Here is a 13112-nt window from a genome sequence, read left to right on the forward strand (position 1 = left end):
TATTAAATAAAAGTGGCAAGAGGTGATATCCTCACTTGTTCCTCACCTTAGGAGGCATGCATTTATTTTTTGAACATCAAGTATGATGACTGCTGTAGGTTATTCATAGATGTCATTTAGTAGTTTGAGGAAGTTCCCTTCTATTCCTGACTTTTTGAGTGTTTTGTTTTGTTTTTTTTTTTTGTCATGAAAGAATCTTGGATTTAGTTTTGTCTTTATTAGGAGACATGCATGGTGTTTGTCCTATAGTCTTATAGTACAGTGTATTGCATTAATTGGTTGGTTTTGGATGTTTAACTAATCTTACATTTCTGGGAAAAGTTCCACTTAGTCATGGCTTATGATTTTTTACATGTGTTGTTAGAGTCTGTTTCATAGTATTTTGTTTAGTTTTGGTTTCTATATTCCTAAGGGATATTGGTCTGTAGTTTTTCATTCTTATATCTCTGTCTCATAGAAATCAGTTGTGAATTCTTTTCTTTGTGGTATTTGCATTACTAATTTTATATCTTGTTTTAGATCTATTCATATTTTCTCTTTGATCTTGAGTCAGTTTCAGTACTGTGTATCTTTCTAGAAATATGTTCATTTCATCAAAATTATCTAATTATTATCTAGCTGTTGACCTACAGTTATTCATAGTATTGCAGTATAATCCTTTTTCTCTCTTAGGTCTGTAGAGATGTTCCCTCTTTTATTGATTCTAGTAATTTGAGTTTATATGTGTTTTTTCTTTATTAGTTTGGATAAAGTTTTAAAAGTTTTATCTTTTTGAAAACTGAAGTTCTGGCCTCATTGGTTTGTTTTTTTTTTTTCCATTGGTTTCCTAGTTTCTATTTTATTTATTTCCACTCAGCTGGTGTCTTTTTTGGTATCCTTTCTAATGCTCGCTTTGGTTTAATTTTCACTTTTTTTTTTCTCATTTCTTAAGATGGAAGGTTAAGTTACTGATTTTAGATCTTTCTTCCTGTTTAATACAGATATTTACAGCTGTAAATTTCCTTCCCTCTGAGTGCTTCTTTAGTAATATATGTTTGGGGATTTTGTATTTTCATTTTCCTGTATCTTAAGTGTTTTTAAACTTCCCTTGTTATTTCCTCTTTGGTCCATTGGTTATTCAAAAATTTTGTTCTTGGAGTTCTTTTGTGATGCAGCAGGTTAAGGATCTTGTTGCTGCTGCTGCTGCTATTGCTGCTGCTGCTGCTGCTGCTATGGTGTGGGTTTGATCGTTAGCCTGGGAACTTCCACATGCCACAGGTGTGGCCAAAAAAAGTGTGCTGTTTAACTTCCACATGTTTATGAGTTTCCCAAATGTTCTTCTGCTATTGATTTATAGCTTAATTCCTCTGTTCTTCGAGAACATATTTTATATGATTGCATTCCCTTGGAATTTATTGTATTTTGTTTGCTATCTTAGTGTATAGTCTGTCTTGGAGAATTTCTTATGAGCGAGAATGTATATTCTGCTTTTGCTTAGTGGAGTATAGTTTATTTATAGTTTTGTTTGTTTTCCATTTCCTTGTTGATCTTCAGCATGCTTGCTTTATTGGTTTTGAATAATAGGGTTATCTTGTAAAGACTTCGAATGCAACTATTTTAAATTCTGTTTCAAACGCAAATGCAAAGACTGAGGGATCTTGTGTGAATTTACCTTGTGTGAATATTTCTTAGTAAATACATAATTCCTCTATTGCTGCCCTTCATAGCTCATCTTTGCTTATATGCACAATCTTTGTGTGGTAGAGACTTATTTTATATTGGAGAATTTTTAAAAGTGAACATGAAGATTGAGGTGTAATGCTTCCTTCCTGATCTCTCTAGAAGTGAAATTCTTTTACTGTAATCACACTGCTGAGAGGATAATTTTAAACTTTAGTAGTTTTTCTTCCCCCTGTGTTTGGAAAGCATATTTAAAACACATTTTAAATATTATGAAAATGAATAAATTACTTTTTTCCTTGGTAGAACGAAAAGGGTCTTGGTCAGAGAGGAGGAACTCTAGTATTGTTGGAAGAAGATCACTTGAAAGGACAACAAGTGGAGATGATGCTTGTAACTTGACCAGCTTTCGACCGGCTACTCTCACAGTGACAAATTTTTTTAAGCAGGTATTGTTCTGTCATGGAGGAAATCTAGGGGGCTGTTTGTATGTAAATTTATTTTGATTTCAGAAAAATTATAATTGTATATGTAGTTCATGTATATGCAATAATTGATTATGATTTCAAGAAGTTGAACAAAGAATAAAAATTAAAAGTATAAGAAAAAATAGCATCATACCTGTCGTTTCATCGTTACGTTTTTTAAAATGTTGAAATTGTTTAGTAATGCCTCAGAATTAATCATCCACATCTATATTCCATTTATTAATTTTAGTATTTTAACTTTTCTTAAGCATCGATGGTTTAGGAATTTTTTTAGAGTAAGCGCGTCCTCCCCGTTCAAGTTTTTTTTTTTTTTTTTGACTTAACAAACACATCTGTGGTATATGGAATAGGACTTTCAGGTGCTGGTAGTCAACATTATTTTTTTTAATTTATTTTTTTTGTCTTTTTGCCTTTTCGAGGGCTGCTCCCGTGGCATATGGAGGTTCCCAGGCTAGGGGTCTAATTGGATCTGGAGCTGTAGCCGCCGGCCTACACCAGAGCCATAGCAATGTGGGATCCGAGCTGCATCTGCAACCTACACCACAGCTCATGGCAACGCCGGATCGTTAACCCACTGAGCAAGGGCAGGGACCGAACCTACAACCTCATGGTTCCTAGTCGGATTCGTTAACCACTGCGCCACGATGGGAACTCCCTCAACATTATTTTTATAGGTGAGTTTATAGGTCCAAAAAGTTCTTGATCAAAGATATTTTGTTCTTTGCAAGTATATCCCCTTCAAATCATTAGTTACATCATTAATTTTCAAATGCTGATCATGATCCACTAATGGTAAGGGAAATTTAGTAGATAACACTCATCTTAAAAAAAATAAACATACCAGTGGAATAGAAAAATGCTGTGCATTACACTTAGTGAAGTTAAATATTGCTTTAGTAGACTTTTTTCCCTTCGGTTTTTGTGTGTGTGCATACCTGTATTTATATGCATATGTGGTATATGTGCTACTGGATTTTGATGTAAAATGAATTTGGTACTTTGAATCAAGATTAGAAAATTTTGAAAGTCTGTCTTAAGTAACCGGATGACCAGAACCACATAAGAACGGGAGAAGATTTTTATTAGTGTGACGAACTGGGTAGGGTACTATGCGTGTACTTTGGAGCAGATCAAAGCAAAATGCTAAGAATTGTCTCAAAATTCCTCATTCTGAGGTATTATTCTAAATAATAGGAGAAAAATCCTGGCATAGTGACACCTTACAACTTTAGAGGACAAGGGTTTAGGGCAGGATGTATTATGAATTGACAAGTGGCCGTCTACTTGAAGTCCTTCTCACATTTATGGATTAGCAGCATTCATAGGCAGCTGCTCTGAGAGACTCAAAAATGGAAAATAAAGCAGATGAGAAGGGTCTGAAGTGGTAAGTGTCTTTTATTATGGAAAATAGTGCAAGGAGGAGTCTAGAAAAGGCCATAGTGTTGCTTAGTTGAGGTGATAGGCCAAACTTAGCTGTGGAAACAGGGCAGTAGATCGACTTCATACAGTGACACAGACTTATAGCTATGACATTTCTCTCTCTTTCTCCTTATTCAACTGGTATATCAATTCTGCTGCTGTTTCCACGGCTATTTTTTCATTTTTTTCAGCTTGCCTACATACCCAATAAATATTTTTTGAGCATTCATCATGTTCTGGACACTGTGTTGGAGACTGGTTAACTGAACACTGGAACAAAGTGATTATGAAAACTTAATGATTGCTGGAAATATTGCAGCAATGAAAAGCACTTTCTCTTGACTTTTGTATTCTGTATTTTTTAACTATTAACATATATGATTTTAAAGTATTTTTAAATAGCTAGAATATTATGTATCAGGCAAGTGCAAATTAAGAAAAAGTAGAGATTACAGTTTTGATAATAGAATTCAAGGTACAAGTGAATGAGATACGAAGGCATTTTTTTAAATCGATAAGATATCAATAAGATACCCACGATTGGGATATAGTAATCAAGAGTGTTTATGTATAGATTTGGAGTGTCAAGCCAAAATTATTAGAACTATGTAAAGATTTAAAAACAAAATTGGAGTTCCTGTTGTGGCTTAGTGGTTAATGAACCCAACTAGTATCCATGAGGACTCGGGTTTGATCCCTGGCCTTGGTCAGTGGGTTAAGGATCCAGCATTTCCATGAGCTATGGTGTAGGTCACAGACGAAGCTTGGATCTGGTGTTGCTGTGGGTGTGGGGTGGGCCAGCAGCTACAGCTACAATTCAACCCCTAGCCTGGGAACCTCCCTATGCCGCAGCCCTGAAAAGACAAAAAGACAAAAAATAAATAAATAAAACTAAAATTAAATCCATTTGTTGGTTTTAAGGACATTTGTTCTGTTTGTTGACAAGCAGGGACGTTATCTTGTTGCTTCAGGAGTATACAGCAGTAAACACTGTGGAGGAGTGAATGTCAGGTTTATTCATGTGTTTGGGGATTGACTGGGGTCAGCTGATCTAGACTGACATCTGCTGGGAAAACTGAAATGGTTCAGACTTTTTCCATGTCTCTCAATTTCCACTCTTATCTTTTTGCAAGGCTAACTTGGTTATGTTCTTGTAGCAGTGGAAGAAGTTCAAGACAGAGGGCAAGCTTATTTATGCAAATATTTTTCAAGTCTCTGTCATGTTTGCTTACTGGCTACAGGAAGTCACATGGTCAAGACTAGGAGAGGAAATTAAGTCCCACTAAACAAAAGGCACGCATGCAGACCGGGAGTAAAGAACGGAGGCCATTAGTCTAATCAATTTAACAGGTTAAGTAGATGAAAATAATTGAGTCGTGAGATAATCTGAATGTATTATAAATCAGGACCATTTAAAGATCTGAATTAATTCTGTACTCAAAAGGAGAGAATATATTGTTTTAGCAACTGATGAAACATAATAATTGTATATTAGGTCACTGAAAGAAAGCTTCATAACTCAGTAAAACTAAGAGCCATTTATAAAAGTATTAACAAAAATCTCCAACTACTTAGAAATTAAAAATCACTTTTTAAAATAATGGGATAAAATAAAAGCAATTCTGTATTCTGTTTAGAATACAGTAGTGAACAAATTGGATTTGGCTCAAAGTGCGCTCACAGATATAAAGGAGCCTTAAATGTGTTCATTACCAAATAAAATAAAAAGACAGCAGTGAACTTTTTGCATTAGAAACAATAAGATGTCAAATGTAGGAGGTGTGGATTAATAAAATCCAAAGATGGACTCTTGAATAAAAGAGTAAAATAATTTTCTACTTATTTTAACTGTAAGAAAAAATATTTCTGTACATTGAAAATTTTTGTTAACTAGATATGGTTTGGTTTTTTGTTTGTCTCTTTTCCCACTGATTGAGGTCTTTTTAGAGTTTTCTTTTTGGTGTTATTATCAGCATATCTTTTTCCTTAAGAGTAGTTTTTTCTTGTTACGTCTTTTGTTTTTCAAATTTAGCACATGCTCTCTCTATTTTTTTTGGCTGTGCCCAGAGCACGTGGGAGTTCTTGGGCAGGGATCAAACCCATGCCACAGCAGTGACCTGAGCCACATCAGTGACAATGCTGGATCCTTAACTGTTAGGCCACCAGAAAGCTCCAGAGCTCTGTATTTTGCATATAGTAAATCTGATGATGCAGTGTTGAAAAGAGAAATAAAAATTCAAGTGTAACAAATTTATAGGACTGTCATATATGTGTTGTGTGTGTGTGGTATATGTATATGTCTGTTTTAAATCTATTTTCTTATTTGTCTTTTTTTTAATCTACTCCTAACTTGTGTTGATTTTACTGTGTTTTAGCGTCCTATAGTACTTTATAAACAGATAATAGGCTGTAAATAAATATATAAAATTAAAAAAATAGATAGCAGTATAACTCTTAATAAAACTTGAAAACATAGAAAGAAGAAAATAAGTTGACTTTATTTATTTATTTATTTATTCTTTTTATGGCTGTTCTTGTGACATATGGAAGCTCCCAGGCTAGAGGTTGAATCGGAGCTACAGCTGAGGCATACGCCACAACCATACCAGATCTTAGCTGCATCCACAACCTGCACCACAGTTTGCAGCAATGCCAGAAATTCAACTCACTGAGCAAGGCCAGGGGTCAAACCCGTATCCTCACTGAACTAGGTTGGGTCCTTAACCCACTGAACCACAGTGGGAACTCTGAAATTAGTGTATTTGTTTTTAGTCATAATTATATTCATTTAATTTTCGTTTTCATCCAGTACAAATTGGAAGAAGGTCCAGATTATTAATAGGCAATATAAATTTATTTTCAGTCTATTCTTTTAATCAAATATTTTTCCTCTGTTTTTAAAATCAGGAAGGAGATCGTTTAAGTGATGAAGATCTGTACAAATTCCTTGCTGATATGAGAAGGCCATCTTCTGTTTTACGGAGACTGAGACCTATTACAGGTATTTTTTTTTAAATTTCGCGTAGGCATGATGGCAACTGTTATCATCACTAGTAATTGTACTTTTTTGTAACTATGTATACTTTTTTTTTCACTTATGTGGCCCATATGTCTTTCTCTGCTCATCACCTTCAGTCTTCTTCATCTCATTATTCTAGTCTCATGTGGCCTGACAGTTTGGATGCAGGATTCAGTACCTTTGATAAGTTGAGTGCTGAAATGAGAATAATGAATGATAAAGTGACTTAAAATTATTTTCTTGAGGGAAAAAAAATACATGGAGTGGTAAATATTCAGAAACCGATTTCATCATATGGTCAAAGCATACCATTGCAGAGTATAACTGTTTTGAAGTCTGCCAGCTTTAAACTAAATCATTTAATCTTAGAAATGTTGCTTTGTTTCTATGCTAGATCTCTCTTTCTGTTTTTTTTCTTTTTTTGCTTCCTCCTTTCTTTCGATTCATTCATTTGGTAAGCATTTATTATTTTATGTATTTATATCTCTGAGTAATTTATCAGCTTAAGACTTAGTAAGATGAAATAATTTAGAGGTCTGAGATGATAACCAATTTTGGTTTCTTCCCAGAGTTTTTGCAAACATAGGATCTAAATCCTTCCAGAAATATTTTTCGTGTGAAATTGTTATTCTATTTACTTGTTTTTATATTTTTATATGCAGCCCAGCTGAAGATAGACATTTCTCCTGCACCTGAAAATCCCCATTATTGCCTAACCCCAGAGCTGCTTCAAGTGAAGCTTTACCCTGACAGTCGAGTTAGACCTACCAGAGAAATTTTGGAGTTTCCTGCGAGAGATGTCTATGTTCCAAACACCACGTACAGGTAACACATTTTACTTCTGGGAAATTCTGAAATAAGATACTCTATATTAAAACATTCGTGTGGAATGAAACTCTTCAAAAATCTTTTGCAGCTTTATTACTTTTTCCCTTTCTTACTACTTGATTTTATTAATAGCTGTACTGTATTAAGCTTTTACTCTGCCACAGGTATAATGTTAATTACTTTACATACATTATCTTATTTAATCCTCATAGCTTGAGGTAGGTATTACCTTCATTTTAGCAGTGAGTAAACTGAGGGATAGAGAGGTTATACTATACTGTGTTGGGGCGGAGCATTTAAATTGTGGGTTTGTTGGGCTAAAACATTTGAACTCCTAGTTACTGTATTTCTTCAGATGTGCTTCTTAGTATAAAATCCAGCATTTCAATGAATCAAATTTATATACACTATGTTCTAGTGTATATCATTAGATATCATTAGTCAACAATATTTGGTCATAAGAGGTTGTTGAACAGGCGTTTTAGCCAAAATGCCTGTCCAACAACCTCTTACTGCATAACTCCATTTACATGTACTGTTGATGAATGAGGCTTCCTTTATTTGTAAATACTGAGACCATGACTTGACCTGTCTGTTGGGGTATCCAACAGCATAGCTCAGACCTAAGTTTATACCTAGACTTCCCCATCTTAGTATATTTTACCATTTACCCAGTTCCCGAGGCCAAAATTTTTGGAATCAAAATGATTTCTCTCCTTTCGTCATTCCTTACATTTACTCCTCTAAGAAGTTTTGTAGGCTCTTCTTTAGAATGAATCCCAAATCCAATAGGCTTTACTTCCTCTACCTTTAAAATTTTAGTCAAGTCACCATTCAAATCAGCACTGTCAAATAGAAATAAAATGAGAACCATATTTGTAATTTAAAATTGTATAGTTGCTACATTAAAAAATAAAATGAAACAAGTGAAATTAATTTTAATTGTTATTAACTGCGTGTATCTGAAATAGTATAATTTTAGCATGTAATAAATAAAAATTATTTTACTTTTCTTTACTCCTAGAAATTTTCAAAATCTGGTGTGTATTTTATACTTAAAGCACATCTCAATTCGGATGAGCCGCATTTCAAATGGTCACAGGGGACTGGAGGCTAGAATATTGGACAGCTGCTGCTCTTGAATTTTACTATACCTTTTAAAATTTGATTTTATTTCTACCTTACCTCAGTCAGTTCGCAGTATTGTAGCCAGAGAGATTTTTAAAGGATATAAATTAGATCATTCATTCGTCTGTCTAAAGCCCTCCATGACTTCCATTACAAGCATAAAAAGAAACAATTTTTTATAACAATCTTTAAGACTGCGTGATCTGGCTCCTGTCTTTCTCTAACTTCATATCCTTCCCATCTCTTCCTTGCTCATTTTAACTTTGCTTCTCTGTGGCTTTTTTTATTCGTCCTTGAATAAACAAAATTCTGACTATGATTTTTTTTTCTTCTCTTTGCTTGTCACATAGCTTGATTCCTTATTCAGACATCTATCTGCCTAAAGGTCGCTCTCCTCAGCTAACTAAAAATATCTGTTTCCTTCCTCCAGTTTTGTATCTTTCCTTGTATTTATCATTATCTGCAGTTCTATTATGAAGTTAAATGATCATGTTTTCTCTCTTTCATTAGAATGTAATTACTGTAAAGGGCAGGGGCTTGTCTGCTTTGTTTACTACTTTTATCTTCAGCATTTGGAATAGTGTGCTAGCAGCTGGAGAGCACACAGTAAATATTTATTTAGTGAATTAAATGAGAAGCTGTACAGTGGTGGGAGTTTCCATCATGGCTCAGTGGTTAATGAACCCGACTAGTATTCATGAGCACGCAGGTTTGATCCCTGGCCTTGCTCAGTGGGTTAAGGAACCAGCGTTGCCATGAGCTGTGGTGTAGGTTGCAGACGCAGTTTGGATCCCGCATTGCTGTGGCTGTGGCCTAGACCGGCAGCTACAGCTCTGATTTGTCCCCTAACCTGGAAGCCTCCACATGCCGTGGGTCCAGCCCTAAATAGACCAAAGACCAAAAAAAAAGGAAAGAAACTGTACAATGGTGTGAGAATGGAATTGAGAGTTGAATAGTTATGGATGTGATTTCTGACTCCAGTGTTTACTGTTTGGTAACTTAGAACAAGTTAATTCATTGGCATTTAGTTTTATTAATAAAATGTAAGATGATAATACCTGTCTTTTCTTGTGAGGGTACAGGGCACAAAGCTTTGCATGCGATTGGCACTTTGTGTGAGTAAAATTTTTGGAAGATAGACTAAAGAAAATATATACTACTTTAAAAAGAAACAAATGATGCAAATATGTTCTTATAAATTTTATGCACGTGTGTGTGTGTATGTGTATGACTACCTAAAACGACATGGAGTAAAGAAGTAATTATACAATCTAAGTTTGTATTTGACAGTTTAGAACTTATCAGTTGTACCTCTCATCTAGAACAGGAATCTCACGGAGAACATTCCTAACTTATGTTTATCTATCTTGCCTCTGCTTGGATTATTTCAGAGACAGGGAAATTGGGAACTTTGAAGGATCTTTTATTTTCCTCTTATCTTTGTTATTTGTCTATTATTTATTTATTTTAAAAATGATTTTTATTTTTTCCATCATAGCTGGTTTACAGTGTTCTGTCAATTCTCTGCTGTACAGCAAGGTGACCCAGTCACGCATATGTATATACATTCTTTTTCTCACATTCCTCCATCATGCTCCGTCATAAGTGACTAGATATAGTTCCCAGTGTTACGCAGCGGTGTTTATATATTTATATTTTTAAAAAGAATTGTATGATTATACCTCAAGTTCACATAGTGCCATAAGGCTTCAAGTTAAAAACAGAGGTCTTTCATCTTATTTCTACCAACCTTTCCCTACTCTGATGTCTAATCTTTATTGTCAATCACTAGTAACTCGTTTTTGCTCCTTCTTTGAAAACTTCTATACTTTGTTTCTAAATAACATGTTCATGCTGCTATTTATTGATTTTTTAAATTTTAAATATTTATTAACTGCTATGAAATATGAAGATTTAACTTATATCCTCCCTCTTAAGAAAATACGTATACTTGCATAAATCCAGAGAAAAAATACTCTTGTCCTCTCTGTAAAGCTTCTTGCAATACAGTAAAATACATCATATAATCAATCATTTCCTTTTTTGTACCTTCCTCAGTTCCTTTACACCTAAATTATAAGTTACTATGGCAGAGAAGTTTTCTAGGCTCACTAGGCTTATTCTACTGTTGTCATCTTAGAGCCTATTCACCATTTTCCTAGAAATTCTCTTTGCATTTCTTTTGCAGTGGATTTCTTATTTCCTATATTTTTTTTCTTCTTTGTCACATTTTTATTTTGAAATGAGCATAATTATAATGTATTGGAAAATATTTTAAATGCTTTTTTAAAAGAAGAGAACAGATAAGCAGAAATCAGAGGACAGCAGCCAGTTAGCTAAGGCATAATTATTCAGGGCAGCTGGGAAATATACTTGAATCTATATATCTGTGTGCTTTTAGATATCAAATAGACACATTAACATATAATTGCCTTTTGATTAAGTTTCTTTTCATGACAAAATAAAAAAAGTTGACCCCATTTCCTTCAAACCCAGTGTTCTCATCTGTAAAATGGGGAAAATGATATGTACTTCGTGAAGTTGTAGAAGGATTAAAATTCTTAAATGTTATATAAAAAGTACATAAAATATTTGATTAATGAAATAATATATAGAAATCATACTAAAATGCTTGCATATCTAGTGTCCTTCTCTACTTGACCTGAAAGATTTGATATTTTGATATTATTAAGAATGATTACATTTTGTTTCCTATGTATTTTTCTTTCTTGGTTTACTCATTATACCAAGAGCCCTTAGTATCTTCCTATTTTAGGTTATATAGGAGTAAATGTTTTGAGGCCTTTAATGTCTGACTGCAAATTTATTTTATTCTTACTCCAGAATTGTTAGGGTTTTTTTGTTTTGTTTTGTTTTGTTTTAGGTCTTTTTAGGGCCGCACCTGCAGCACATGGAGGTTTCCAGGCTAGGGGGTCTAATCAGAGCTATAGCTACTGGCCTACACCACAGCCATAGCAATGCCAGATCTGAGCTGTGTGGTGTTAACCCACTGAGCAAGGCCAGGGATCGAACTCGCAACCACATGGTTCCTAGTTGGATTCATTTCCGCTGCGCCACGACGGGAACTCCTGGAATTGTTTTACTGAATGTAAAATTCTGATTGTAAATCATTTTCTGTCAGAATTTTGAAAACAAGATGCAGCCTGTCTTCTGGCTTTAACTGATGCTTTTGAGTAGTTAGTATACAGTTGACCCTTGAACAACGCAGATTTCAACTGTGCAGCTCCATTTACGGGAGGGTTTTTTTCACTAGTCAGTCCTACAGTCCTGCACAGTCCGCAGTTGGCTGAGTCAGTGGATGCAGAGCCACAGATGTGGAGGGACTCCATATGCACAGTGCTGACTATATATTATGTACAGATTTTCAACTGCAGAGTGCGGTGCCCTTAACCTTTGCATTGTTCATGGTTGTTAATCCTTTTATTGTATCTTATTTTTCCTCTGAATGCTTTTTTGGAGCTGTTTTCTTTATCCCTGATGTTCTGAACTGTCATGTGATGTGCTGATGTGACAGTGTTCATTTAATGCTGTAGAATATGTAAATTGTTTTATTTTCCTGTAATTTACTCAGTTTCACAATAATCTGTTCTGGCAGTATTGTTATTTATTCTACTTATAGGTAGGAAAAATAAGGCCAGGATTAAAATACTAATTTGTAATTGAATCCAGATCTTCTAATTATCTTTTTTTTTCCATCCTTTGGGATGGTAGTATATTCAGTATTTATAATTATATGCAATATGAATGAAATTAAAATTTCTTATTGCTAGATAATTGGTTGCTACGTTTTTATTAAGGCAGGTAGACTCCTTTATTTACTTTATTATTTGCCTCAACATGTGCATTTATTCTTGTTTAATACTTTTTAAAAATGTCGTACAGTTGACCTAGGCATAATACCTGATAGAAATTGCATCCTAAAGTATTAATGTCTGTGAAATAATGTCTCTGAAGAAATAGAAAATCTAGACACATTATAGAACTTGAACAGAAGTTGGGTAGAGTCCTTATGCCAAGTGAGAAAACATTGTACCAAAAACATAACATCGTTTTTTCTCAAGTATGTGTCCAGTTTTAATGTATCTGAAGGAGGTGGAAAAGTTAATCTGCCAAATGATTTAAGTGGGTTTTTTCAATTACAAGTTAGTATGGTTTTGCTCTGTGAGTTTATCAGAACTGTATAAACATGTATTAGTAGCTATTGATGACAACATTTGTTTGAGTTTGGTTTTTATAAGTGAATGCTTTATCATTTTAAAGTGTGTAGCATCAGTAAGGGTAATTGATTATCCAAAAACTATTATTTTCTAATCTGAGAGTAAACTTTTCAAGTATAAGAATAAATCCGGGGAGTTCCGTTGTGGCCCAGCAGAAAACAAATCTGACTCGTATCCATTAAAATGCAAGTTCTATCCCTGGTGCCGCTCAGTGGGTTAAGGATCTGGCGTTGCCATGTGCTGAGGCATAGATGCAGCTAGGATCCCGGGGGGCTGTGGCTGTGGCTGTGGTCAGCAGCTGCAGCTCCTATTCAACCCCTAGCCTGGGAACTT

The 13112-nt window shown here is 34.5% G+C and overlaps 1 protein-coding gene across 4 annotated transcripts in view; it reads left to right on the forward strand.

The window, feature by feature from the left end:
* DOCK7 (dedicator of cytokinesis 7) overlaps positions 1–13112 on the forward strand; it is a 225551-nt gene that overhangs the window by 66113 nt on the left and 146326 nt on the right. For all 4 annotated transcript variants that reach the window (XM_047788826.1, XM_047788828.1, XM_047788827.1 and 1 more), the window contains exons 12-14: positions 1966–2108; positions 6474–6567; positions 7248–7410. In XM_047788826.1, coding sequence (XP_047644782.1) covers positions 1966–2108; positions 6474–6567; positions 7248–7410 — 400 coding nt within the window. The remainder of the gene's footprint in view (positions 1–1965; positions 2109–6473; positions 6568–7247; positions 7411–13112) is intronic.

Source organism: Phacochoerus africanus, chromosome 8, assembly GCF_016906955.1.
Source record: "Phacochoerus africanus isolate WHEZ1 chromosome 8, ROS_Pafr_v1, whole genome shotgun sequence".
Classification (NCBI taxonomy): Eukaryota; Metazoa; Chordata; class Mammalia; order Artiodactyla; family Suidae; genus Phacochoerus; species Phacochoerus africanus.